This window comes from Macaca fascicularis, chromosome 1 (assembly GCF_037993035.2).
Source record: "Macaca fascicularis isolate 582-1 chromosome 1, T2T-MFA8v1.1".
Taxonomy (NCBI): Eukaryota; Metazoa; Chordata; class Mammalia; order Primates; family Cercopithecidae; genus Macaca; species Macaca fascicularis.
The window spans coordinates 104738183-104766081 of NC_088375.1; the positions used below are offsets into that span (position 1 = coordinate 104738183).

Genomic DNA, 27899 nt, shown 5'->3' on the forward strand with positions numbered 1-27899 from the left:
GTCAATTGGTCTGTTTTTGTGCCGATCAATGAGATAGGTGCGGTGATTGGTGACTACCTTGAGAGTAGCGAGTTAAGGTGTAAGCCCTGAGGAGGCAGCGTTTTCTGGGTTTCCGTCTGGTTCTCTCTCTCCAGAAGATTCTGCCGGTTCGCCCAGCTCTGGGTACCCGGCTCTGCATCGCGCCGCCATGATGGGCCATCGTCCCGTACTCGTGCTCAGTGAGTTCTGGGGATACCAGGAAAGGGACTCCCTTTTCACCCTTCTGCGTCCATGGTTTTCTGTTGCCTCAGCTCCGTCCCGCCCTGACCCGGCCCCCGAGCCTTCCAGTCATCATCTTCATTTTGGAAGCCCGGTGTCCCGCTTTCCTTTCTTCCCTTAACCTATTCGCTTCTCTTCACAAACTCAAACTGACCTTTTTCTCGCCGAGCCTCTTTTCTTGACGTGTGCTCGTCTTGGGAAGCTCTTCCCACTCCGCGTTCTGTCCCTCAGTCCCCACGCTTCCCCCGCCGCTGCACCCTTTCTAGCCTGATTGTCGCTATATAGTTGCATGAATAATGTTTTTTGTTTTTTCAGTTAGGTCTAGCTTTATATCCTTGGCCCATCCCTTAGTAGCGGTCATTTAAATGTTTCAATCTGTGTTACGGAGTTAATAGTATTTCCTAGTAGAATTGTGAGAATTAAATGAGATAAGTGGGCAGACTGCTTGAAGAGGGTCTGGTGAATAGGTAATATCCTTGGTCACTTTACGTTACATTTATTTTCAGTAACAGTCATTTGAACAGCAACCCCTGTTCTAGAAGTAACCGTACTTGCTTCACTGATCATAGATGTAATCGTTCCCTCCGTGTCCCCGGCGTTGTAATCTTTCCCACTCACCAGTTGGGTTTTCCCAGATTTCTCGACTGGTCATCTTTTCCCTTTGGAAGATCCCTTATTTTTTTTCTTTCTATTTTTTGAGACAGAGTCTCGCGGTGTCACCCAGGCTGGGGTGCAGTGGCGCGATCTCTGTTCACTGCATCCTCTGCCTCCCAGGTTCAAGCATTTCTCCTGCCTCAGCCTCCCGAGTAAGCTGCGAGTACAGGCGCGCGCCACCTCGCCAGACTAATTTTTGTGTTTTTGGTAGAACTGGAGTTTCACCATGTGGGCCAGGCTGGTCTCCAACTCCTGAGCTCAGGTGATCCGCCCACCTCAGCCTCCCAAAGTGCTGGGATTACAGACGTGAGCCACCGCGCCTGGTCCCTTATTTCTTCTAATGAGCACCACCTCCATTGTCTTCCTTTGATATGTTTCCATTCTGTGTGTAACTTCTGTACCTCATCTGCAGAGCCTGACTAGCCATCTCTCCTCCCTTACCGTCTTCTGTATACTGAATGCCTTTCAGAGTTTTTATTCATTATCTCTGTACCTGGGAAATAACTTTTAAGGAAAAAAATAAAATAAAACTTAACGCTATTTTGGGGAAAAAAAACCAGGTTGGGCTCAGTGGCTCACGCCTGTAATCCCAGCACTTTGGGAGGCCGAGGCGGGCGGATCACAGGGTCAGGAGATTGAGACCATCTTGGCTAACTCAGTGAAACCCCGTCTCTACTAAAAAATATAAAAAATTAGCCGGGCGTGGTGGCGGGCGCCTGTAGTCCCAGCTACTCAGGAGGCTGAGGCAGGAGAATGGCGTGAACCCGGGAGGCGGAGCTTGCAGTGAACCGAGATCCCGCCACTGCACTCCAGCCTGGGCGACAGAGCGAGACTCCATCTCAAAAACAAACAAACAAAAAACCTTGTTTCTGATGGATTGTAGGTCCATGCGGGTTTTTGGTTACAGCTCCCTGAGATAGATGTAAATCCTAAGCATTGTGGGTGTTTTGGTTTGATGGGACTGGATTGAAAGATTTACAGACTTAAATTGTAAGGGAATGTAATTTAGAGAGAGGAAGGAAATAAACATTATGTTGGTTTGGTTGTAACCACTGGCTTGTCTCCACTGGGATGACCTGGGGGTGAGTGGTGTATTTGCAAAGCTCCTTTCAGATCTGCATTAATCTCTGGCATTAGTTGACTGTGACCAATTAGGCTCCCAGTTAAAGTATGTAGTCAGTTCTTAGTGGTGGTAAATGGGTTACTGAGGCCTTCTTATTACATCCAGTTATGAGGTGACTATATAATTTATCTTGCATACTGTTGAGTGTGTTCTAAACAGTGTACTGTGGGGGCACTATCACTAATTATGTTGAACCTGTTAGAGTATGATCCCCCTATCCAAGCAGAAAATGTGAATCCCCAAACTCTTTCCCTGCTTACATAAAGCAATGAATGGTCATTTCTTAGGGTCACCAGCCCTTTAAGATAAATAGCTGTGGATCCTTTTTCTGGGGGAAAAAAAAAAATTGCAGTCTCTCTCATTTTCTCACATAATCTCAGGGAGTTCACTATCCCATTAAGGCCCATTCATGGATCTCAGGTTATGAATCCCTGCTGTAAATATATGAATATTTGGTTAGAAGATAAGTATTAACCAAGATTGCAAAGTTATTTCTTAATACATCAAGGGTTGAAATACAGAAGGAAGTAAACAGCCATAGGGACATATGTTTACAGTTTTTTGAGATATGGTTGACATATAATAAACTGCACTTATTTAAAGTGTAGAGTTTGATAAGCTTTGCTCTGTGGATACACCGTGAAACCTGCATTCTTATTTTTCAAAGACTGGGAAATAAATAGCTTGGGTACGATGGGGCAGTCCTGGGCTGTTAACTGTTGTGTTTTTATCTATTTTAGGCCAGAACACAAAGCGTGAATCTGGAAGAAAAGTTCAATCTGGAAACATCAATGCTGCCAAGGTCACAAATCTTTTAAGTGTTTATGGTAGTTTGTCTCCAGCTATCTTCCCTGGTATTTGGTCATAGCCGTGTGTCCTGTGCATCTAGACTTTATAGAGTGAGCAAATAGGGGAAAAGTTGACCTCTTCTTTCAGAACATTTTCCTGATGATGGTGGGGGAAAGGAAGCCCTCCCCTTCCGAGTTAGGACTGATAATCTTCTCATATTGTGCATTATTCTGTTGCTGTATATTGTTTTATAGTATTCTATTTGTGTTTGTCTCCCATACTAAACTGAGTTACTTGAACAGAAGTACTTTATTAATTCCCTTTTGTATTCCTAGTGCCCACCGTAGATCTTGAATAGATATTCGGTAAATGTCTTTTGAATGAAATAGTGAAGTAGCCTTATATCTGATTTAGGATGGTGTAGAGGCCACTGTCATGGAAAGAAATACTAAGACGTGGACTTCTAGTAATAAGGACTGCTGGGAAACAGAAGCTCTGGGAGCCATTTCCCCCTTACTCTTGTGAAAAGTCATTTCTGTATCCATCCTGAAAGCATTCCCAAGGGGAGAAAAACAACAGAGCTAGCCACATGCTGTATCCTTTTTTTTTTTTTTTTTCTTTAGACAGAGTCTCGCTCTGTCGCCCAGGCTGGAGTGCAGTGGCTGGATCTCAGCTCACTGCAAGCTCCGCCTCCTGGGTTCACGCCATTCTCCTGCCTCAGCCTCCCGAGTAGCTGGAACTACAGGCGCCTGCCACCTCGCCCGGCTAGTTTTTTGTATTTTTTAGTAGAGACGGGGTTTCACCGTGTTAGCCAGGATGGTCTCGATCTCCTGACCTCGTGATCCGCCCGTCTCGGCCTCCCAAAGTGCTGGGATTACAGGCTTGAGCCACCGTGCCCGGCCGCCACATGCTATATCTAAAGTGGCATGCTGTGTCTAAAGTGATTGCTAACCATGCTTTAGGGGTGTCATTAAAAACACTGACTCTGGCTGGGCGCAGTGGCTCATGCCTGTAATCCTAACACTTTGGGAGGCCGCAGTGGGTGGATCACTTGGGCCCAGGAGTTTGAGACCAGCTTGAACAACATAGTGAGACCCCATATCTAAAAATAAAATGAAATTAAAATAAAATAAAACACTGGCTCTGTGGGTTGTTCATGCCCCTTTCCCCTATTACTCCAACATTCTCACACTGTCCTCTGATTTGTGCTTGCATGTTTTATGTTCCCTTTCCATTAGACTATTGCAGATATCATCCGCACATGTTTGGGACCCAAGTCCATGATGAAGGTAGGCTTATCTCTTCCTAAAACTCTTAGACTACAATTTTTTTCTTCTTGTTATCTAGGACACTTTAAATATACCTTTTGCTTTCATCTTAGATGCTTTTGGACCCAATGGGAGGCATTGTGATGACCAACGATGGCAATGCTATTCTTCGAGAGGTGTGTTTTGTTTTTGTTTTTGTTTTTTTCTTTTTTTCTTTCTGACAGTTCTATAAACATAAGGGACCTATTAAGATACAGGCTCTGATTAGTTTTTTTAGGGCTGCTATAACAGATTACCAGAAACTGGTTGGCTTCAACATTTTTATTTATTTTTTATTTATTTATTTATTTATTTTTTTTTTTTGAGACGGAGTCTTGCTCTGTGCCCCAGGCTGGAGTGCAGTGGCGCGATCTCGGCTCACTGCAAGCTCCGCCTCCCGGGTTCACGCCATTCTCCTGCCTCAGCCTCCCAAGTAGCTGGGACTACAGGTGCCCGCCACCTCGCCCGGCTAATTTTTTGTATTTTTTAGTAGAGACGGGGTTTCACCATGTTAGCCAGGATGGTCTCGATCTCCTGACCTCGTGATCTGCCCGTCTCGGCCTCCCAAAGTGCTGGGATTACAGGCTTGAGCCACCGCGCCCGGCCAACATTTTTATTAACAACAAATTGATTATCTTATAGAATGAAGCTAGAAGTCTGAAATAAAGGCGTCAGCAGGGCCATGCTCCTTCTGAAGTCTCGGGAAGATCCCTACTTTTCTTCTCGCTTCTGATGGTTGCTGGCTTTCCTTGGCATGAACTTGGTTTCTGCCTCAGTCTTCATGTTATTCCCCTTGTGTGTCTTTTACACAAGGACACTGGTGATTGGACTTGGAGCCTGCCCTAATTCAGAATGACCGTATCTAACTTGGTTACATCTGCAAAAACCCTATTTTAAAATAAAGTAAAATTTACAAGTTCTGGGAGTTATGACTTCAATATATCTTTTTTTTTTTTTCTATTTTGAAACGGAGTCTCTCGCCACCCAGGCTGAAGTGCAGTGGTGTGATCTCGGCTCACTGCAACCTCCGCCTCATGGGTTCAAGCAATTCTCCTGCCTCAGCCTCCTGAGTAGCTGGAATTACAGGCACGCGCCACCACCCCCGGCTAATTTTTATACTTTTAGTAGAGACAGGGTTTCGCCACGTTAGCCAGGTGGTCTCGAACTCCTGACCTCGGGTGATCCACCTGTCTCCGCCTCCCAAAGTGCTGGGATTACAGGTGTGAGCCACCGTGCCTGGCTGGCTTCAACATATCTTATTGAAGAACACAATTCAACCACAGTGGTGCCTCCAGTAGATAAGCTAAAAGATATTGGTCTGTCCTCTGGAAACTTTAATAGTTGAGTTCATGTAATACATTTTTTCCCAAAAAGAATTTGGAAAGTGCTTTACTTAAGCTATTTGGGGTACCATTTTTAATCTTTCAAGATATGGTAAAACATTAAAGGGAAAGTAAGTACGTATAGAAGCAAGAAGCCCAAGAGTTAGGGCCAAGCTTCATGAGTTAAGAAGTCTTTGAATAGTGTGAATTCATTAGTGATCTACCTTTTTAGATTCAAGTCCAGCATCCAGCAGCCAAGTCCATGATTGAAATTAGCCGGACCCAGGATGAAGAGGTTGGAGATGGGACCACATCAGTAATTATTCTTGGTAAGAGGAGAATAGGAGATTGATAAGAAAAATTAGAAATAACACCCGCGTCATATTTTAAGAAGGAATTTATGTTACCAATCCACTAATTACAAATATTTAAATAACTTATTGGTTTTTTTCTATGTATTCTCTCCAATTGAGTATAAAACATTTATATGAGCCGGGCGCGGTGGCTCAAGCCTGTAATCCCAGCACTTTGGGAGGCTGAGACGGGCGGATCACTAGGTCAGGAGAACGAGACCATCCTGGCTAACACGGTGAAACCCCGTCTCTACTAAAAAATACAAAAAACTAGCCGGGTGAGGTGGCGGGCGCCTGTGGTCCCAGCTACTCCGGAGGCTGAGGCAGGAGAAAGGCGTAAACCCGGGAGGCAGAGCTTGCAGTGAGCTGAGATCTGGCCCCTGCACTCCAGCCTGGGCGACAGAGCCAGACTCAGTCTCCAAAAAAAAAAAAATTTATATGAATAGGGTGAGCCATGCAAATCTGGCTGATAAAGTAATAGTTAATTCTCTTTATTCACCGTAAGTTATAATTTTTTTTTTTTTTTGAGACAGAGTCTCAGTCTGTCACCAGGCTGGAGTGCGGTGGCAAGATCTTGGCTCACTGCAACCTCCGCCTCCCAGGTTCAAGTGATTCTCCTGCCTCAGCCTCCCAAGTAGCTGGGACTGTAGTCGCGCGCCACCATGCCCAGCTAATTTTTGTATTTGTAGTAGAGACGGTTTCACCATGTTGGCCAGATGGTCTCGATCTCTTGACCTCGTGATCTGCCTGCCTTTGCCTCCCAAAAGGCTGGGATTACAGGCGTGAGCCACCACGCCTGGACAAGTTACAATATTCTATAAAGTCACCACAAACACTGAACTGGCAAATAATAAATCATTGCTTCTATAGAAAATACAGGGTTAAGTACCTATAAGCCTCTGGTCACACTTTCTTTTTTCTGTTCGTTTGTTTGTTTGAGACTTGAGTCTTGCTCTGTCGCCTAGGCTGGAGTGCAGTGGCGCAGTCTCGGCTCACTGCAAGCTCTGCCTCCTGGGTTCATGCCATTCTCTCGCCTCAGCCTCCCAAGTAGCAGGGACTACAAGGTGCCCGCCACCACACCCGGCTAATTTTTTGTTTTTGTATTTTTAGCAGAGATGGGATTTCACCGTGTCAGCCAGGATGGTCTTGATCTCCTGACCTCGTGATCTGCCCGTCTCGGCCTCCCAAAGTGCTGGGATTACAGGCGTGAGCCACTGCGCCCGGCTGGTCACACTTTCATCAACTGATAAATATATACCTTATTGTATGTGTTTTCTGTCTTCAAGACGCCCATTTAATATATATAGTTGATTTATTAGCATTGAACTCATAGCCCATAGCAATATAACTCGTGCCTGGACAAAGCTCACCTAACATGTATTTTCTCTGTAAGGCACATCACAGCCTTCTCGCATGTAGAAGCGTTAGATAGCAGTGAAGCACTACACTTGTGAGCCGTTATAAATACCGAAATCATCAAGAAAAATGTGAAAAACATAACCTTAAATATACTGCATAAAGGACACTTTTTTTACAGTGTGAGAGCTAAAGGCCTTGTTTGACCTCACCTAGGAATGTCTGTCATTGGGTGACTCAGATTTTTTGCCATCCTGTGAATTTCCATGAATGACTATGAAAGTGTCATGAATATTGATTTGGGGGTTGCAAATAATAAGAAATGAAATCTTTAGGATAATGACCCTGGGCTATGTATGTTTAAAGACTGATCTTTCTACTTCCTATAGGATCATAAAGAATTATTTTTCAAATCTTGGCCTATTGCCTTTATTGTGTAAATGTCAAGATGATAGTAAAATTTTTATACTAGAAACACTAGTTTTAAAAAATCTGATTGCAATCAAGTGTGGTGGCTGACGCCTGTAATCCCAGCCCTTTGGGAGGCCAAGGTGGGCAGATCACGAGACCAGCCTGGGCAACATGGAGAGACCGCGTTGCTATAAAAAAATTTAAAAATCAGTTGGATGTGGTGGCACACACCTGTAGTCCCAGCTGTTGGGGATACTGAGGTCGGTGAGGCAGGAGGTTGAGGCTGCAGTGAGCTGTGTTCGTGCCACTGCACTGCAACCTAAGCAACAAAGCAAGACCATGTCTCTTTTTTTCTTTTTTTGAGACAGAGTCTTGCTCTGTCACCCCGGCTGCAGTGCATTGGCATAATCTCAGTTCACTGCAACCTCTGCCTCCCAGGTTCAAGTGATTCTCCTGCCTCAGCTTCCCTAGTAGCTGGGATTACAGGCATGTGCCACCACACCTGGCTCATTTCTGTATTTTTAGTAGAGACAGGGTTTCACCGTGCTGGCCGAACTGATCTCAAACTCCTGAGCTCAGGTGATCTGCCAACCTCGGCCTCCCAAAGTACTGGGATTACAGGTGTGCGCCACTGCGCCCAGCCAAGGGATGCTAATTTATAGTGTTGGCCCACATACCTAAAAATAAAGTTCTTAATCAAAATTATTATTTATTTTTCATAGAGATGGGGTCTCATGTTGCCCACCCAGGCTTGCCTCAAACTCCTGGGCTCAAGCGATCTCCTGCCTCAGCCTCCCAAAGTGTTTTTTTTTTTTGGAGATGGAATCTTGCTCTGTCACTCAGGCTAGAGTGCAGTTATGCAATCTCAGCTCACTGCAGCCTCTGATCCTGGGTTCAAGCGATTCTCCTGCCTTAGCCTCCCGAGTAGGTGGGATTACAGATGCCCACCACCGTGCCTGGCTAATTTTTGTATTTTTAGTAGTGACGGAGTTTCACCATGTTGGCCAGCTGGTCTTGAACTGCTGACCTCATGATCCACCTGTCTCAGCCTCCCAAATTGCTGGGATTACAGGCTGTGAGCCACCATGCCTGGCTAAGCCTAGCTGATTTTTCTAATTGAATTTACTTATTTATTTATTTATTTTTGAGACAGCACTTTGGGAGGCTGAGGCAGGAGGATCACCTGAAGTCAGGAGTTTGAGACCAGCCTGGCGAACATGGTGAAACCCTGTCTCTACTAAAACTATGAAAATTAGCCGGGCACAGTGGTGGGCACCTGTAATCCCAGCTAACAGAAAGGGTGAGGCAGGAGAATCACTTGAACACTGGAGGTGGAGGCTGCAGGGAGCCCGGCTTATTTTTCTTTCAATATACATGATTGACACTTAGGAATTGAAACCAAATATATTGAATTCAGGCCGGGCGCGGTGGCTCAAGCCTGTAATCCCAGCACTTTGGGAGGCCGAGACGGGCGGATCACGAGGTCAGGAGATCGAGACCATCCTGGCTAACACGGTGAAACTCCGTCTCTACTAAAAAATACAAAAAACTAGCTGGGCGAGGTGGCGGGCGCCTGTAGTCCCAGCTACACGGGAGGCTGAGGCAGGAGAATGGCGTAAACCTGGGAGGCGGAGCTTGCAGTGAGCTGAGATCCGGCCACTGCACTCCAGCCCGGGCAACAGAGCAAAAGACTCCATCTCAAAAAAAAAATATATATATATATATATATATTGAATTCAAACACTGGAGCACAAACTAATGAATAACATATTATGTACATTTCTAAAAGCTTATTTTACCTGCCAATAAGCAGGTAGTACAAGCAATTTGTGCAAAAGGCTTTTGACAAAAAGAATATTTACAATACTCTCTTTACACTTTTTCTAGAAACAGGCTTTTTTGTGTGTGCATTTATATCTATGTATGTGTTATTTTGTGTGTGTCTATTAGAAAGTAAAGACAAATTTATTTATTTTGAGACAGAGTCTCACTCTGTCACCCAGGCTGGGGTGCCTGGGCACAGCCTCCACTCACTGCAACCTCTGCCTCCCAGATTCAAGCAATTCTTATGCCTCAACCTCCCAACTAACTGGGATTACAGACACCCGCCAACACACCTGGCTAATATTTGTATTTTTGGTAGAGACAGTTTCACCATGTTGTCCAGGCTGGTCTCAAAACTCCTGGCCTCAAGCAATATGCCTGCCTCGGCTTCCCCAAAGTCCTGGGTAAAGACAAATTTTAAAAGAAGGAGATGTTTTACCAATAATCCCTCATCCAGCGGGTGAATTGTATACATTTTCTTTTTTTTCTTTTTTTTTTCTTTTTTTTTTTTTTTTTAAGATGGAGTCTCGCTCTGTCGCCCAGGCTGGAGTGCCATGGCCGGATCTCAGCTCACTGCAAGCTCCGCCTCCCAGGTTCACGCCATTCTCCCGCCTCAGCCTCCCGAGTAGCTGGGACTACAGGCGCCCGCCACTTCGCCCGGCTAGTTTTTTGTATTTTTTAGTGGAGACGGGGTTTCACCGTGTTAGCCAGGATGGTCTCGATCTCCTGACCTCGTGATCCACCCGTCTCGGCCTCCCAAAGTGCTGGGATTACAGGCTTGAGCCACCGCGCCCGGCCTTTTTTTCTTTTTTTTTTGAGATGGAGTCTCACTCTGTCACCTAGGCTGGAGTGCAATGTCATAATCTTGGCTCACTGCAGCCTCCACCTCCGTGGTTCATGCGATTCTCCTGCCTCAGCCTCCCAAGTAGCTGGGAATACAGGCACTTGCCATCATGCCCGGCTAATTTTTGTATTTTTAGTAGAGACAGGGTTTCACCATGTTGGCCAGGCTGGTCACAAACTCCTGACCTCAGGTAATCCATCTGCCTTGGCCTCCCAAAGTGCTAGGATTACAGACGTCAGCCACCACACCCAGCCTTAATTGTGCACATTTTTAAATTTTAACTTTTTCTTTTTTTGAAACAAAATCTTGCTCTATTGCCCAGGCTGGAGTGCAGTAGCGTGATCACGGCTCACTGCAGCCTTGACCTTCTAGGCTCAATGAGCTTCCCAACCCAGCTTCCCAAGTAGCTACAGGCAAATGCCACCATACCTGGCTAATTGAATTTTTTTTGTAGAGACAGGGTTTTGCTATGTTGCTCAGGCTGGCCTAAAAACTTCAGGGCTCAAGTGATCCACTCACCCTAGCCTCCCAAAGTGCTGGGATTACAGGTGTGAGCCACCGCATCCAACCCTGAATATTCTTTCAAATGTAAGTTTTTGTGTGTTTTGTTTTTAGTTCCAGCAGTTTGACTAGATCCTAAGGTATTAAGGTACTAATAAACAAGTCAGTTTTTCTTTTGTGCATTTTTATTTTATTGCCTTTAGGGAAATTTTTTTTTAGAAAGATCAAGAGAAGGCCAGGTGCAGTAGCTCACGCCTGTAATCCCAGCACTTTGGGAGACCAAGGCAGACAGATCACCTGGTTCGAGACCAGCCTGGCCAACCAACATAGTAGAACCCATCTCTACTAAAAGTACAAAAGTTAGCTGGGTGTGGTGGTGCATGCCTGTAATCCCAGCTACTTGGGAGGCTAAGGCGGGAAAATCGCTTGAACCTGGGAGGCAGAGGTTGCAGTGTGCAGAGACTGCGCCACCGCACTCCGGCCAGGGTGACAGAGCGAGACTCCTCAAAAAAAAAAACTAAAAAGATAAAGAGAGTAAGTAAGCCCTGGAATCATTCTTTCATCATTTTATTTGTTGAGACAGGGTCTCACTCTGTCACCCAGTGCAGTGGTGCAGTCAAGGCTTATTGCACTGTCAACCTCCCAAGCTCAAGTGGTTCTCTTAACTTCAGCCTCCTGAGTAGCTGGGACCGCAGGCTCGTACAACCACACTAAGCTAAATTTTAATTTTTTTTGTAAAGACAGGGTCTCACTATGTTGCCCAGGCTGATCTTGAATTTCTGGGATTACAGGTATAAGCCACCATGCCCAGCCTGGTCTTTTAAAAAATGGACAGCAAGGATGTTTTCTGTATGAATTGCCCTGTCTTACACAAAGTGTAAAATTTGGAATAGTATGAATGGCCAAATGTCATATCTTTTGGGAGAGTCTGATTTAGGAGAGTATTTTTTGGAAGAATAATGAAGTTACTTGCCTTGTTATCCAGATACTTTTAAATATTACTGTGGTGCTTATATCTTTTTCAGCAGGGGAAATGCTATCTGTAGCTGAGCACTTCCTGGAGCAGCAGATGCACCCAACAGTGGTGATCAGTGCTTACCGCAAGGCATTGGATGATATGATCAGCACCCTAAAGAAAATCAGGTATCTTGGGGGCAAGAAATAGGTAGTATCAAATATGATACTGGCCAGAATTGGTGGCTCATGCCTGTCATCCCAGCACTTTGGGAGGCCTACGTGGGTGGATCATGAGGTCAGGAGATCGAAACCTTCCTGGCCAACATGGTGAAACCTTATCTGTACTAAAAATACAAAAAATTAGTTGGGCATGGTAGCACATGTCTGTAGTCCCAGCTACTCGGGAAGCTGAGGCAGGAGAATCTCCAGAACCCAGGAGTCAGAGGTTGCAGTGAGCTGAGAGAACCCCATTGTACTCCAGCCTGGTAACAGAGCAAGACTCTGTCTCAAAAAAAAAAAAATTAGCCGGGTATGGGTGGCGCACACCTGTAACCCCAGCTATTCGGGAGGATAGGCAGGAAAATTGCTTGAACCCAGGAGGCGGAGGTTGCAGTGAGCCAAGATCTCTCCATTGCACTCCAGCCGAGGCAATAATAGTGAAACTCCATCTCAGAAGAAAAAAAAAAGCATATATTACCTCTAGCTTCAGAGAATTTTAGTTAAGGTTTAACATCGTGTGGAGTCATGTAGAGCAGGTCTTGAATAAACATTTTTGTTTAAAAAGTAAAACTTGGCAGGGCCCGGTGGCTCGTGCCTGTCTGTAATCCCAGCACTTTGGCCAAGGTGGGCGGATCACGAGGTCGGGAGTTAGAGACCAACCTGGCCAACATGGTGAAACTTCGTCTCTACTAAAAGTGGAGAAAATTAGCTGGACATAGTGGTAGGTGCCTGTAATCCCAGCTACTCAGGAGGCTAAGGCAGGAGAATTGCTTGGACCCAGGAGGTTGCAGTGAGCTGAGATTGTGCCACTGCACTCCAGCCCAGGCGACAGAGTGAGACTGTCTCAAGAAAATAAAAAGTAAGACCTGGACTGGGCGCGGTGGCTCATGCCTGTAATCTTAGCACTTTGGGAGACCAAGGTGGGTGGATCACCTGAGGTCAGGATTTCGAGACCAGCCTGGCCAACATGGTGAAACCTCATTTCTACTAAAAATGCAAAAATTAGCCAGGCGTGGTTGCATGCGCCTGTAATCCCAGCTACTCAGGAGGCTGAAGCAGGAGAATCACTTGAACCCGGGAGGCGGAGGTTGTGGTGAGCCAAGATCACGCCATTGCACTCCAGCCTGGGCAAACAGCAAAACTCTGTCTCAAAAAAAAATAAAAATCGATAATGTATTCTTTTTTCCATGCCTGACTGGAAATAGTTTGTTTGTTTTTTTCTTTTCTTTATTTAAATGTTCTACTCATATGGTTGAGTCACTAGATGCATAAGTATTTAGTAATTTGGTGAGGTTTATATTATACTGTCTGCGCTTTTTTTTTTTTTTTTTCCTAAGATGGAGTTTTTGCTCTTGTTACCTAGTCTGGAGTGCAATGGCGCGATCTCAGCTCACCACAACTTCCGCCTCCCGGGTTCAAGCGATTTTCCTGTCTCAGCCTCTTAAGTAGCTGGGATTACAGGCATGCACCTCCACGTCCAGCTAATTTTGTATTTCTGGTAGAGACGGGGTTTCTCCATGCTGGTCAGGCTGGTCTCGAACTCCCGACCTCAGGTGATCCACCTGTCTTGACCTCCCAAAGTGCTGGGATTACAGGCGTGAGCCACCGTGCCCAGCCATATACTGCCTGCTCTTAAACAAGTTGTATACTAATATCTTTGTCTGGCACACTTAAGGAATGAAGTGTTTAATTATTTTTATGCAGTAAGCTCTGTGAGAATGTAGAGGTACCTAGAGATTTTATTGTGTGGAGCTGCACCCTTAGAAAGCTTTTTTTTTTTTTGAGATGGAGTTTCACTCTTGTTGCCCAGGCCGGAATGCAGTGGCTGGATCTCGGCTCACCTCAACTTCTGCCATCTGGCTTCAAGCAATTTTCCTGCCTCAGCCTCTTGAGTGGCTGGGATTATAGGCATGTGCCACTAGGCCTGGCTAGTGTTGTAATTTTAGTAGAGATGGGGTTTTTCTCCAAGTTGGTCAGGCTGGTCTCAAACTCCTTACCTCAGGTGATCTGCCCACTGCCTGCCTTGGCCTCCCAAAGTGCTGAGATTACAGGCATGAGCCACCGTGCCTGGCCCAAAATATATATTTTTTAATCAAGTAATAACTGCCTACCTAGAATACTTTAGTCTTATGTAAAAACATTTTTTGGGGGGCAGTGGGGGGTCTTGCTCTGTTGCCCAGGCTGGAGTGCAGTGGCACGATGTTGGCTCACTGCAGCCTCTGCCTCCTGGGTTCAAGCAGTTCTCCTGTCTCAGCCTCCCAAGTAGCTGGGACTATAGGTGCATACCACCATACGTAGCTAATTTTGGTATTTTTAGTAGAGATGGGGTTTCACCATATTCGTCAGTCTGGTCTCAAACTCCTGACCTCAGGTGATCCACCCACCTCGGCCTCCCCAAAAATTTATTTTTTAGAGATATGGTCTCACTCTGTTGCCTAAGCTGGAGTGCAGTGGTGCAATCACAGCTTACTGCAGCCTCCGGCTCCTGGCCTTAAACAGTCCTGCCCCAGCCTCCCAAGTAGCTAGGACTACAGATGTGTCCATCACGCCCTGCTAATTTTTTTTATTTTTCATAGAGATAAGGTTTACTATGTTGCCCAGGTTGATTTTGAACTCCTGGCCTCAAGCTCTCCTCAGTCTTCCAAAGTGTTGAGATTATAGGTGTGAAGCATGGCACCCAGCCCCCTTTATCTTAGATACTACTTTTGGAGTCATTGCTTCTTCCCAAAAGTCCATAATTCAACCATTTAATAATTGGTATATTATGTGCCTTTCACTGTTAAAAGAGGAATTTGGTTTATTTTGGTGTTGTTTTTTTTTTTTTGAGACGGAATCTCTGTCGCCCAGGCTGTAGTGCAGTAACACGATCTCAGGTCACTGTAACCTCTGCCTCCAGAGTAACTGGGACAACAGGCACAGGCCACCACTCCTGGCTAATTTTTGTATTTTTAATAGAGCTGGGGTTTCACCATATTGGCCAGACTGGTCTCGAATTCCTGACCTCAAGCGATCTGCCTGCCTTGGCCTCCCAGAGTGCTGAGATTACAAGTGTGAGCCACCGTGCACGGCCAAAAAAGATATTTTAGCATTATGTGAAAGTATCTTGTGAGGAGAGACTGAAATTAATATAAAAATGGAAAATACATAAAATGTGTTTACAGTAACATAAAAACACAAAGATGACCAGTTGGTGGTCATCTTTGACCACTGTGGCACACCATGAGTTAAAAAATAAAATTTGCTGTTCAAAATGAATGATTGATGAAACTCTTAAAGTTGGCTAGTTACAGGATAGAGTTTCATAGAAAAAAAGTGTCTTGATCTGAGTTGTAAAAGTTGAAAAGTTTACTTGGTTGAAGCAGAAGATAAGGAACAAATTATTTTACTATAATCTTTGTATGTAAGTGTAAAGGGTTGCTCAGGGAATTAAGGCACCTTCTACAGATGAGTTGTAATCTTGCTGAAAGACAGAGGAATGGATAAAGGTTACCTCCTAATGTCCTTTTTGTTTCCTCCAAAAGAACAAGTCCCCGTGTTCTGCCTCTTGGTCCATTATTATAGTCACTGCGGTATAGATGAGGCACATCTCTACATATCTAACATGCCTTCTTCACATATCGTCTGGTTTTCTTTCTCTAGTATCCCAGTTGACATCAATGACAGTGATATGATGCTGAACATCATCAACAGCTCCATTACTACCAAAGCCATCAGTCGATGGTCATCTTTGGCTTGCAACATTGCCCTGGATGCTGTCAAGACGGTACAGTTTGAGGAGAATGGTCGGAAAGAGATTGACATAAAAAAATACGCAAAAGTGGAAAAGGTAAACTTTCACAGTGTATACATTGGGTCAAATTATATCTTAGCATGAGTCATCTCACTTGTGAGGAAATAGTTTGTTTTTAGTGTTGTTTTGTTTTTGAGACAGAGTCTCACCCTGTTGCCCAGGCTGGAGTACAGTGGCACAGTCATAGCCCACTGCAGCCTCAAACTCCTGGCCTCAAGCAAATCCACTGATTTTCTAGGACTACAGGCACATGCCACTGTGCCCAGCTATTTTTTTTTTTTTTCTTTTTGTGGAGATGAGGGTCTCATGTTGCCCAGGCTGGTCTTGAACTCCTGGCCTCAGGTGATCCTCCCACCTCAGGCTCCCAAAGTGCTGGGATTACAGGCATAAGCCATCGCACCCTACTTGAATGAAATAGTTTTAAATCAGGGCTAGGTATGTTTGTTTGTTTGATATGGAGTCTTGCTCTGTCGCCCAGAGGCTAGAATGCAGTGGCGCAATCTCAGCTCACTGTAGCCTCCACCTCCCAGGTTCAAGTGATTCTCCTGCCTCAGCCTTTAAAATAGCTGGGATTACAGATGCCCGCCACCACACCCGGCTAATTTCTTTCTGTATTTTAAGCAGAGATGGGGTTTCACTGTGTTAGCCAGGATGGTCTTGAACTCCTGACCTGAGGTGATCCGCCCATGTTGGCCTCTCAAAGTGCTGGGATTACAGGGTGACCCACTGCACCTGGCCAGAACAAGGTACCTTTAATTAGAACTGGGAAGAATTGGCCGGGCGCAGTGGCTCACGCCTGTAATCCCAGCACTTTGGGAGACTGAGGTGGGTGGATCATGCAGTTAGGAGATCGAGACCATCCTGGCTAACACAGTGAAACCCCATCTCTACTAAAAAAAAAAAAAAAAAAATACAAAAAATCAGCCAGACGTGGTAGTGGGAGCCTGTAGTCCCAGCTACTCTGGAGGCTGAGGCAGGAGAATGGCGTGAACCCAGGAGGCGGAGCTTGCAGTGAGCTGAGATTGCGCCACTGCACTCTAGCCTGGGCAACAGAGCAAGACTCTGTCTCAAAAAAAAAAAAAATGGAAAGAACTGTACTTGCTGCCTGGAAACAAAAACCTAAAGAGGCTACCATCCTGAAATAATTTTGTTGTTACCTTCACTGCTATCCCTACACAAGGTTTATAAGGACAAGGGACAGGCTTATTGGTGTCTCCATGTTTGTGTATTTGCATACATCAGTCATTTGATCAGGATATAAGCTTAACAAGGGCTCTATTATATAGTACTATTATAATGGTAAGCCCCAGAAAGCTTTCTCTCCTCTACTAAGTTTCATTAAGATCAAAAAGTTTAGTAGTATAGCTTGTGGCCAGTAGATGGAGCCCCAAGCCTAAAATTCTCTGGCAGCTTTTTTTTTTTTTTTTTTTTTAATTGGAGAGACCTAAGCCCTTATTTATTTAAATAGCAATTGGGTCTCAATGTGTTGCCCAGGTTGGTCTTGAACTCTCAGCCTCGAGGGATCCTCCTGCCTGAGCCTCTTGAGTAGCTGGGATTTTAGGTGTGAGCCATTGTGCCTGACTCATAAGCCCCTCTAAGTCTTTTGTCAAGTCATTGAATTTCTGTGGGTCTCAGCTGACCTTCAAGTTGAGTGTCATGGTCTAAAATTGGTGTATTTCCTAGTGGGGAAAAAACGTGATTCCAACCATATTTTTGAACTTCATCAAAGAAAGGAACTTTAGAAACCTGAAACAGTGGCTATTTGGGAAAGATGAACATCTGGGAAGGAAATTAAGAAATTGTCTCTTGATTGTGGATTATAAAGTGCAGTTGTCTTTTGTTCAGATACCTGGGGGCATCATTGAAGACTCCTGTGTCTTGCGTGGAGTCATGATTAACAAGGATGTGACCCATCCACGCATGCGGCGCTATATCAAGAACCCTCGCATTGTGCTTTTGGATTCTTCTCTGGAATACAAGAAAGGAGAAAGCCAGGTAAGGTTCTTGGCCTTGTTCCTTAAAGTAGATGCAAGAATCTGACTACAAATATGAACAATAGAAATAAAAGGTATGTTTACTGCATGCCTTCTGGGTGCATAGTGTACACTGACTCTTAGAACAGTCCTTTAGTTGGTATTGATTCCATTTTATAGATGAGGGATCTGAAGCTCAGACAAGTTAGGTTAATTGCTCAAGGAATACAGCTGGTATTGGCCAAAATCAAGATTTGAACCTGGTCGTGTTTGGCTTGTTTTATACTATCATGCGACCTTTCCTAATGTACCAGGGGAACATAAGGTAGGAGTTAATTCAGCTTTGAAGTACTAAAGGAGAATTTCAGCTGGATGCAGTGGCTCACACTTATAATCCTAGCACTTTGGGAGGCTAAGGTGGGTGGATGGCTTGAGCCCAAGAGTTCAAGACCAGCCTAGGCAACATGGCGAATACTGTCTTTATTTTAAAAAATTAACTGGGCGTGGTGGCACATGCCTGTAGTCCCCACCACTAAGGAGGCTGAAGCAAGAGGATTCTTGAACACAGAAGGTCAAGGGTGCAGGGAGCTGTTATCACACCACTGAACTCCAGCCTGAGCAACAGTAAGACCTGTCTCAAAAAAAAAAAAAAAAAAAATCTAGGGTGCAGGAGGCTCACAAGGCTCCATCACATTTGGAAAGAACAAGAATCAGTTAGTGGGAAGAATTAAGGCCTGGAATTTTCATGCACATTGCCAGGACAGATGTAGGATTGGACTGGGTGGTCAGAGACCTTAGAAAGGCCAGACTCAACACTAATTGCTGTGTGACTTTCAGTTCTGGTTGTTTTATAATGATATAACTAGAGCTAAATTGGCTTACAGAGGTATTGAGGTCATGGCTTTAACATAATTCTGAGTCTGAGATACGTGGGAGACGTGGGTGGAGGGAGTATAGTAGGACCCTTAGAGCTTCACCAGTCCAGGGATTTTAAAATCGTGTCTTTGCTGGGCGCGGTGGCTCAAGCCTGTAATCCCAGCACTTTGGGAGGCCGAGGCGGGCGGATCACAAGGTCAGGAGATCGAGACCACAGTGAAACCCCGTCTCTACTAAAAATACAAAAAAATTAGCCGGGCGCGGTGGCAGGCGCCTGTAGTCCCAGCTACTCAGGAGGCTGAGGCAGGAGAATGGCGGGAACCGGGAGGCGGAGCTTGCAGTGAGCCGAGATCGCGCCACTGCACTCCAGCCTGGGCAACAGCGTGAGACTCCGTCTCAAAAAAAAAAAAAAAAATCGTGTCTTTCCTTTACCACACAGACTGACATTGAGATTACACGAGAGGAAGACTTCACCCGAATTCTCCAAATGGAAGAAGAGTACATCCAGCAGCTCTGTGAGGACATTATCCAACTGAAACCCGATGTGGTCATCACCGAAAAGGGCATCTCAGGTGGGACTTGTTAATTTTTCCAGCCTACCTTTGAGGTAGATGAGGGTGGGTGATTTGTTTTTTCCCCTCATGTTTGGCAGAGGCGTAATAGCATGATGGTTAGAGTACTTTGATTATAAAACCAGTTCAGAACCCAGTTTGACATCTGTACTCTTGGATTTGTAGATTTAGCTCAGCACTACCTCATGCGGGCCAATATCACAGCCATCCGCAGAGTCCGGAAGACAGACAATAATCGCATCGCTAGGTGAGTAGGCCAGGTAAAAATAAGACTTTTCTTCCCGTGTGTTTCCTTTTTGTAGTTGTATAACATAGTCATCATTACCTGAAAAGGTTTAATAAAGGATACAGTAACAGGTGGAAATAACCTTGGCTTAGCTGCCTGCCCTCTTCAGAAGTCCTCTAGTCCAATGGTTATTTACTGCATGAGTCTCATCTGTGCTGCCCCTAACCATTAGTGAGCAGCTCGTGCTTAGACATCTGTAATTGCTACCTTGGTGGGTGTCCATTACATTTCTAAATAACTGCCTATCAAAGAGGTTTTTTTTTTAATGTCATTATGATGATTTTTGAATGAACATTTCCAGAATAGCCTGTTTTAAGTGGCCTGGATTATAGCAGAACCATCAGTTTCTTCAACTACATCCTTAGCTGCTGTTTATGCAACTCTAGATTGCATTCACTACTTTTGCGCTGATGTCTGTGCTCAGAGACCATTCTTTTTAATAGACGAGGTCTTGCTGTATTAGCTAGGCCTGTCTCAAACTCCTGGGCTCAAGCAGTCATCCTGTTATCAGCCTTCCCAGTACCTGGAACTATTGGCATGCACCACCATGCCCAGCAAAGTTCATTCGTTTTTAATACTAATTTATTAAAAAGCTGACAAATGTACCCCAACATAATATATCACAGATCCAAATCATCTTTTATACCTTTATACCCCAAAGGGTATTAACATGCATACACATAGTTGACTTCACATGCCCATGAGTTGGAGGGAGTGCCAAATAAGCAATTAGTCCTATATTCATTAAACTTGGGTCAGACGTATGCAGTCATCCCTTGATATCCATGGGGCATTGGTTCTGGGATCCCCCCTTGAATACTAAAGTTTTTGGATGCTTAATCCTTGTATAAAATGGCATGGTATTTGTGTATAACCTATACGCATCCTTCTTTACACTTTAAATCACCTTTAGATTGCTTATAATGCCTAACATAATGTAAATGCTATATAAATAGTTGCTATACTGTATTGTCTTTAAAATTTATATTATTTTTGCCGTTGTATTATTGTCCGTCCCCCCACCCCACCCCCTGCCATATTATCGATGCTTGGTTGGTGGAATCTGGATGCGGGACCTGCGGATATAGAGGGCCGACTATACTTACATGCTTATTCGCCTTCCTCCTTGCTTGACGTTTGCATCTTTGGTACAGTCCTATTATTGGCCTGGAGACTCAACTGGGCTGTACAGGATGGGTTGTATCTAGAAATTACCATTATATAGTATAGACATGTTAATTTTTTCTTTCTTTTTTGCACATTCTAATTCTCTAGTTGAAATATGTACATGTTAGATATGCATGAGAACTAATTTGTCCAAATTTTAGTAACCACATAGTATATTTTTAATTCAACCATATCTGGTTATAGTAGTGATGACTAGTTGCCTTAGGTGTACAGTTGACCTTTGAACAACTTGGGGGTTAGGGGAATCAGCCCCTAAGGAGTTGAAAATCCATGTATAATTTTTTAACTCTCCCACTCCTAATAGCTGACTGTTGACCTGAACCGTTACCAATAACACAATTAACTCACATATTTTGTACATCATATGTGTTATATACTGTATTCGCTTCAATAAAGTAAGCTAGAGAAAATAAAATGTTATTTTTTTATTACAGGCTCATGCCTATAATCCCAGCACTTCGGGAGGCCAAGGCAGGTGGATCACCTGAGGTCAGGAGTCTGAGACCAACCTGACCAACATGGTGAAACCCCATCTCTAATAATAATACAAAAATTAGCTGAGTGTGGTGGTGCATGCCTGTAATCCCAGCTACTCAGGAGGCTGAGGCAGGAGAATCGCTTGAACCAAGGAGGCGGAGGTTGCAGTGAGCCAAGATGGTGCCATTGCACTCCAGCCTAGGTGACAAGAGTGAAACACCGTCTCCAAAAAAAGAAAATCATAAGGAAGAGATAACACATTTACTATGCCTTAAGTGGAAGTAGATCATCATAAAGGTCATCATCGTCTTCATGTTGAATAGGCTGTGGAGGAAGAATAGGGGCTGGTCTTTCTGTCTTGGGTGTCAGAGGCAGAAGAGTGGTGGAAGGGGAGGCAGGATGGGCAGGAGGCACACTCGGTGTAGCTCAATGAAAATACATCGTAATTTGTCTGACTTTTGCTTTTTCATTTCTCTAAAAATATTTCTGTATAGTACCGGTTGCTCTTCCACTGTTTCAGTTTCAGTGCCTCTATCATAGAAGGGTCCATATTGTAAAAGAAGTCAAAAGCAGTCTTGAATAATCAGAAGCCTTCTGCCAGATTGTCTGATGTCGGTTTGTTTTCTGGCACTGCTTCTTCTACGTCCTCTTCCTCATCGTCTGGCACTGGTTTGGAAGCAGTCGTGTCCATCAAGTCTTCTTCTGTTTGGTTGTTTTTGTTTTTGAGACGGAGTTTCGCTCTGTCGCCCACGCTGGAGTGCAATGGCACAATCTCAGCTCACCACAACCTCTTGCCTCCCAGATTCAAACGATTCTCCTGCCTCAGCCTCCTGAGTAGCTGGGATTACAGGCATGAGCCACCATGCCCAGCTAATTTTGTATTTTTAGTAGAAACGGGGTTTCTCCATGTTGGTCAGGCTGGTCTCGAACTCCCAACGTCAGGTGATCTGCCCGCCTCAGCCTCCCAAAGTGCTCGGATTACAGGTGTGAGCTGCCGCACCTGGCTTGTCATCTTCTGTTAATTCCTCTGGTGTATTGTCTGTTAGCTCTTTAATTTTTCCAAGATTCATATCTTGAAACCGTTCACCACCACCACACCAATTTTTTTTTTTTTTTTTTTTTTTTTGAGACAGAGTCTTGCTCTGTCACCCAGGCTGGAGTGCAGTGGCCGGATCTCAGCTCACTGCAAGCTCCGCCTCCCGGGTTTACGCCATTCTCCTGCCTCAGCCTCCCTAGTAGCTGGGACTACAGGCGCCCGCCACCGCGCCCGGCTAGTTTTCTGTATTTTTAGTAGAGACGGGGTTTCACCGTGTTAGCCAGGATGGTCTCGATCTCCTGACCTTGTGATCCGCCCGCCTCGGCCTCCCAAAGTGCTGGGATTACAGGCTTGAGCCACCGCGCCCGGCCCACACCAATTTTTTTAGCCACATCCAGTCTCTTTCATGATTTCCTTGATTGGCTCTGTCATAAATCCTACAAAGTCATGTACAACATCTGGACACAGTTTCTTCCTGCAGAAATCTTCTGTTTTGGGCTTGATGGCTTTCATAAGGCTTTTTCTATAACAACTGGTATCTTCAGTAGTATAATCCTTTCATATTTTCATCATATTCTCTTTGTTGGGGCTCTCTTTCATAATGTTGACTTTATTTTTTATTTTTTATTTTTTTGAGACAGAGTCTTGTTCTGTCGCCAGGCTGGAGTGCAGTGGTGTGATCTTGGCTCACTGTAACCTCTGCCTCCTGGGTTCAAGCAATTCTCCTGCCTCAGCCTCTGGAGTAGCTGAGACTACAGGTGCACACCACCATGCCCAGCTAATTTTTGTATTTTTAGTAGAGATGGGTTTTCACCATGTTGGCCAGGATGGTCTCGATCTCTTGACCTCGTGATCTGCCCACCTGAGCCTCCCAAAGTGCTGGGATTAAAGGCATGAGCCACCATGCCCAGCCAACGGTTCTTTACATGAAGTACCATGTGTAATAAGCCTTACAGGTCTTTCTCTGACTGTCTGGTCTAGAGTATTTGAATGTCTTCAGTGTTGAACTTATGTGGCTCTGGGTATCCATGGGCATTGCCCAATATCAGAAGCACTTTCAAAAGTAGTCCCTTTGTGGAAAAGTACTTCCTGACTTAAAGGACAAAGCATCGATGGAAGCAATCCAGAAAAAGTGTTCTTATTGTCCAGGCCTGGTTGTACAACCACAAGACATAAACTTGACCCTCCAAGGGACAGGCTAACTTCTTTGCACAAAATCCTGGTGCTCCCTTCTCTTTCTTACTAATAAATGTCATTTGTGGTATAATCTTCCTGATTAGGTCACTTTCATATACATTAAAATTGTATTTAGGCAGATACCATTTCTCCTCAATGATTTCTCTTTTTTTTTTGAGACAGAGTCTCACAGTCACCCAGGCTGGAGTTCAGTGGCGCGATCTTGCTCACCACAACTTCTGCTTCGTAGGTTCAAGCGATTCTCCTGCCACAGCCTCCCAAGTAGCTGGGAGTACAGGCGTGTGCCACAACACCTGGCTAACTTTTTCTTGTATTTTTAGTAGAGACAGGTTTCACCAGGCTGGTCTCGAACTCCTGACCTCAAGCGATCCACCCGCCTTGCTTGGCCTTCCAAAGTGTTGGGATTACAGGCATGAGCCACCAAGCCCCTGGGAACATATCTGCTGTTTCTTGGTCAGCAGAAGCTATTTCCTGTTATCTTGACATTTTAAAAGCCAAACAAACCTCTTTCTAAAATTATCAAACCATCCTTTGCTGGCATTAAATTCTCCAGCTTTAGATCTTTGACCTTCCTTTTTTGATGAGGTGTCATAATGATTTCATGTTTTCTCAAATCATATTAGCATATATAGGTATGCTGTTCTTACCTACATAAAAGCTGCATTTTCAATGAGATTAATAGGTATATTTCTCAAAAAGCACAGGGTTTTCACAGCTGCTGGCATAACTGCAATGCTGCTGTAACGCAATGACAGCTTCAGTGGTTTTTTTTGTTTGTTTTTGGGTTTTTTTTTTTTTTTTTTTTTTTTTTTTTTTTTAAGATAGGGTCCCACCCTGTTATCTAGGCTGGAGTGCAATGGCATGGTCACAGCTCACTGCATCCTTGGTATCATGTTTTCAAGGGATCCCCCACCTCACCCTCCTGAGTAGCTGCAGCTACAGGTATGCATCACTATGCCCAGCTAGTTTTTTATTTTTTGTAGAGACAGTCTTGTTACGTTACCCAGGCTGGTCTCAAATTTCTGGGCTCAAGCAGTCCTCCTGCCCGGCCTCCCAAAGTACTGGGATTACAAGTGTGAGCCGCTGTGCCTGTCCCTCTGGAAATCTTTTTCACCGGACAGGCAAGACCTCTTAAGTGATGTTTCCAGCAACCCACTTTTGCCCTTATCCCTAACTACAGACCTTAGAGACTAGGGAAATGGGTAAAAGTATCTGAAATCATCTGATTCTCCCCACCTTTTCCATCCAATAGAGCCTGTGGGGCCCGGATAGTCAGCCGACCAGAGGAACTGAGAGAAGATGATGTTGGAACAGGAGCAGGCCTCTTGGAAATCAAGAAAATTGGAGATGAATACTTTACATTCATCACTGAGTGCAAAGACCCCAAGGCCTGCACCATTCTCCTCCGGGGGGCTAGCAAAGAGATTCTCTCGGTGAGTCAGCCTTGGATGTATGACCAGATGAAATAGATCACTGGACTTCTTGAGAGTTTCCCAAAGGGCCTGAAATAATTCTGTGGTCCATTTATAGCTATTTAATTTGGACTTATAGCCACAAATTCCTTTTCTGCTTCCTTTTTTAAATTAAATAATTTAAAATTTTTAAAATTGTAATAAGCATAAAATTTACCATCTTAATCATTTTAATTGTACAGTTCAGTAATGTTAAGTATATTCACGTTCTTGTGCAAGAGATCTCCAGAACTTTTTCATCTTGCAAAACTGAGACTCTGTACCCCTTGAACAAGATATCTCATTTCCTCCTCCCTGGCAACAACTGCTTTCTTATTTTTTATGTTGAAGTTATAAATATTACTTTTTTTTTCCTCGTTGAGGCTAAGTAACTTTCCCAAAGGCACATAGCTAGTAAGTGGGAGAGTTTGTACAACACCATGCAACCTCCTAAAAGATACAGCTAGGAAGGGATGGAATAGGTTTTGGCTCTTATCTAGCAAGACACATGCTGTTTATTTCCAGATAACTAGCAGGGGATGAGATAGGTTATTGCTCTAATCTAGCATAATGGATAAAGACCTAACTTTATGGTTGGGTGATACCCCCAAACCCTTTGCAGTTACCACTCCCTGCCACCCTATATTATAGTCATGAGTTACATATTCTCAGATAAATAATCTGCCCTGCCCAGCAGGGGTTCCAAGTACCTTTTCTAGTTGCCCTTCTTGGTGGTTTATTAACTTTGGCAGTTAGGAAGTCCTTTTGGTGCCGCTGATTTTTTTTTATGAGTCATCAAGCTTTGGCTTCATACTGTCTGTTTGCTTCTCCAAGGAAGTAGAACGCAACCTCCAGGATGCCATGCAAGTGTGTCGCAATGTTCTCCTGGACCCTCAGCTGGTGCCAGGGGGTGGGGCCTCCGAGATGGCTGTGGCCCATGCCTTGACAGAAAAATCCAAGGCCATGACTGGTGTGGAACAATGGCCATACAGGGCTGTTGCCCAGGCCCTAGAGGTCATCCCTCGTACCCTGATCCAGAACTGTGGGGCCAGCACCATCCGTCTACTTACCTCTCTTCGGGTGAGTTCCTCTCCAAGCTTTTCTCTTGATGGAGCAGGGAAAGCTGTGTTTGCCCTGAGGGGAAGGTTCATATCTGGCTATCCAAATTCTCTTTATAGTTTATTCCTTGAAATCTTTCTCTCCTTTTAGTCTTTGACTTGTTTGCTGTCATTGCCATTTTTCCCTATCCCTTCCATACCAGTCCATTATTTTTTACTTCATTTTTTACCTGATGTTTCCTGTTAACGATTATTTTCCCCCTTCAATTGCAGGCCAAGCACACCCAGGAGAACTGTGAGACCTGGGGTGTAAATGGTGAGACAGGTACTTTGGTAGACATGAAGGAACTGGGCATATGGGAGCCATTGGCTGTGAAGCTGCAGACTTACAAGACAGCAGTGGAGGTAAGGCACCCTAAGATATGTACATGCTGTTTAAATTTTTTTTTTTTCTTTTTTTTTTTTTTTGAGATGCAGTCTCACTCTGTCGCCCAGGCTGGAGTGCAATGGTGTAATCTCAGCTCACTGCAATCTCTGCCTCCCGGGTTCAAGCGATTCTTGTGCCTCAGCCTCCCAAGTAGCTGGGGCTACAGGCATGCACCACCACTGCCAGCTAATTTTTATATTTTTTAGTAGAGATAGGGTTTCACTATGTTACCCAGGCTGTCTCGAACTCCTGACCTCAGGTGATCTGCCCACCTTGGCCTCCCAAAGTGCTGGGGTTACAGGCATGAGCCACCATGCCCAGCCTGGTCTAGTCTTGAAGGGAGGCGTATAGAAGGCAGAATATTCCTCCAAGGTATTATACCTAAGATAATCCCTAATTATCTTTAGCTCATACTAAAAGCAAGATAACATAGCACAAGCTGTATCACTTGCTTAGGGAGAACTGCAATTGTTTTTTCTTTTTTTGAAATGGAGTCTTGCTCTGTTGCCCAGGCTGGAGTGCAGTGGCATGGTCTTGGCCCACTGCAGCCTCCACCTCCCGGGTTCAAGCGAATCTCCTGTGTCAGCCTCCCAAGTAGCTGGAATTACAGGTGCCTGCCACCACGCCCGGCTAATTTTTTCTATTTTTAGTAGAGACAGGGTTTCACCATGTTGGCCAGGCTGATCTCGAACTCCTGACCTTGTGATCCACCTGCCTTGGCTTCCCAAAGTGCTGGGATTACAGGTGTGTGCCACCGTGCCTGGCTGAGAACTGCATTTTACATTCAGGACTGAAAAGGTGGGACATGGTGGCTCACGCCTGTAATCACAGCACTTTGGGAGGCTGAAGTAGGTGGATCACGTGAGGTCAGGAGTTCAAGACCAGCCTAACCAACATGGAGAAACCCTGTCTCTACTAAAAATACAAAATTAGCCAGGCATGGTGGTGTGAGCCTGTAATCCCAAATACTTGGGAGGCTGAGGTAGTAGAATCGCTTGAACCCAGGAAGCAGAGGTTGCAGTGAGCTGAGATCATGCCACTGCACTTTAGCCTGGGTGGCAAGAGGGAAACTGCATCTCAAAAAAGAATAAAAGACTGAAAAGGTAGATGTCAGACAAAATGGCAGTTCTGTAGTAGGATCTAGGTGATAGATCTAAAGGAAAGAAAAGTGTCCTTTCCTTCTCTGCTGACCTCTTTGCATCTGTGGTTTTTCTTCTAGACGGCAGTTCTGCTACTGCGAATTGATGACATCGTCTCAGGCCACAAAAAGAAAGGCGATGACCAGAGCCGGCAAGGCGGGGCTCCTGATGCTGGCCAGGAGTGAGCGCTAGGCAAGGCTACTTCAGTGCACAGAACCAGCAGAGTCTCCCCTTTTCCTGAGCCAGAGTGCCAGGAACACTGTGGACGTCTTTGTTCAGAAGGGATCAGGTTGGGGGGCAGCCCCCAGTCCCTTTCTGTCCCAGCTCAGTTTTCCAAAAGACACTGACATATAATTCTTCTCTATTGTAAGGTTTCCATTTAGTTTGCTTCCGATGATTAAATCTAAGTCATTTGAGAAAGTTGTTATGTGTTTTTCAACCTTGGGCCATCTCTCTTATCTTCTGGCAAATAGGAGGAGGCAGAAAACCTTACTGGGGAGGGAAGGGAGAC

General features: G+C 44.8%; 1 protein-coding gene across 1 annotated transcript; it reads left to right on the top strand.

Annotated features, from left to right (window-relative positions):
- The first annotated feature begins 69 nt into the window (after positions 1-69).
- On the top strand, positions 70-27808 carry CCT3 (chaperonin containing TCP1 subunit 3). The gene is made up of 14 exons (XM_005541453.4): positions 70-218; positions 2776-2837; positions 4063-4113; positions 4206-4268; positions 5686-5782; positions 11768-11885; positions 15558-15744; positions 17554-17703; positions 18997-19129; positions 19295-19376; positions 24566-24746; positions 25599-25844; positions 26096-26227; positions 27469-27808. Exons 1-14 carry the CDS (start codon positions 188-190, stop codon positions 27571-27573), a joined length of 1638 nt encoding a protein of 545 aa, XP_005541510.1. The 5' UTR covers positions 70-187; the 3' UTR covers positions 27574-27808.
- Positions 27809-27899: the final 91 nt, after the last annotated feature.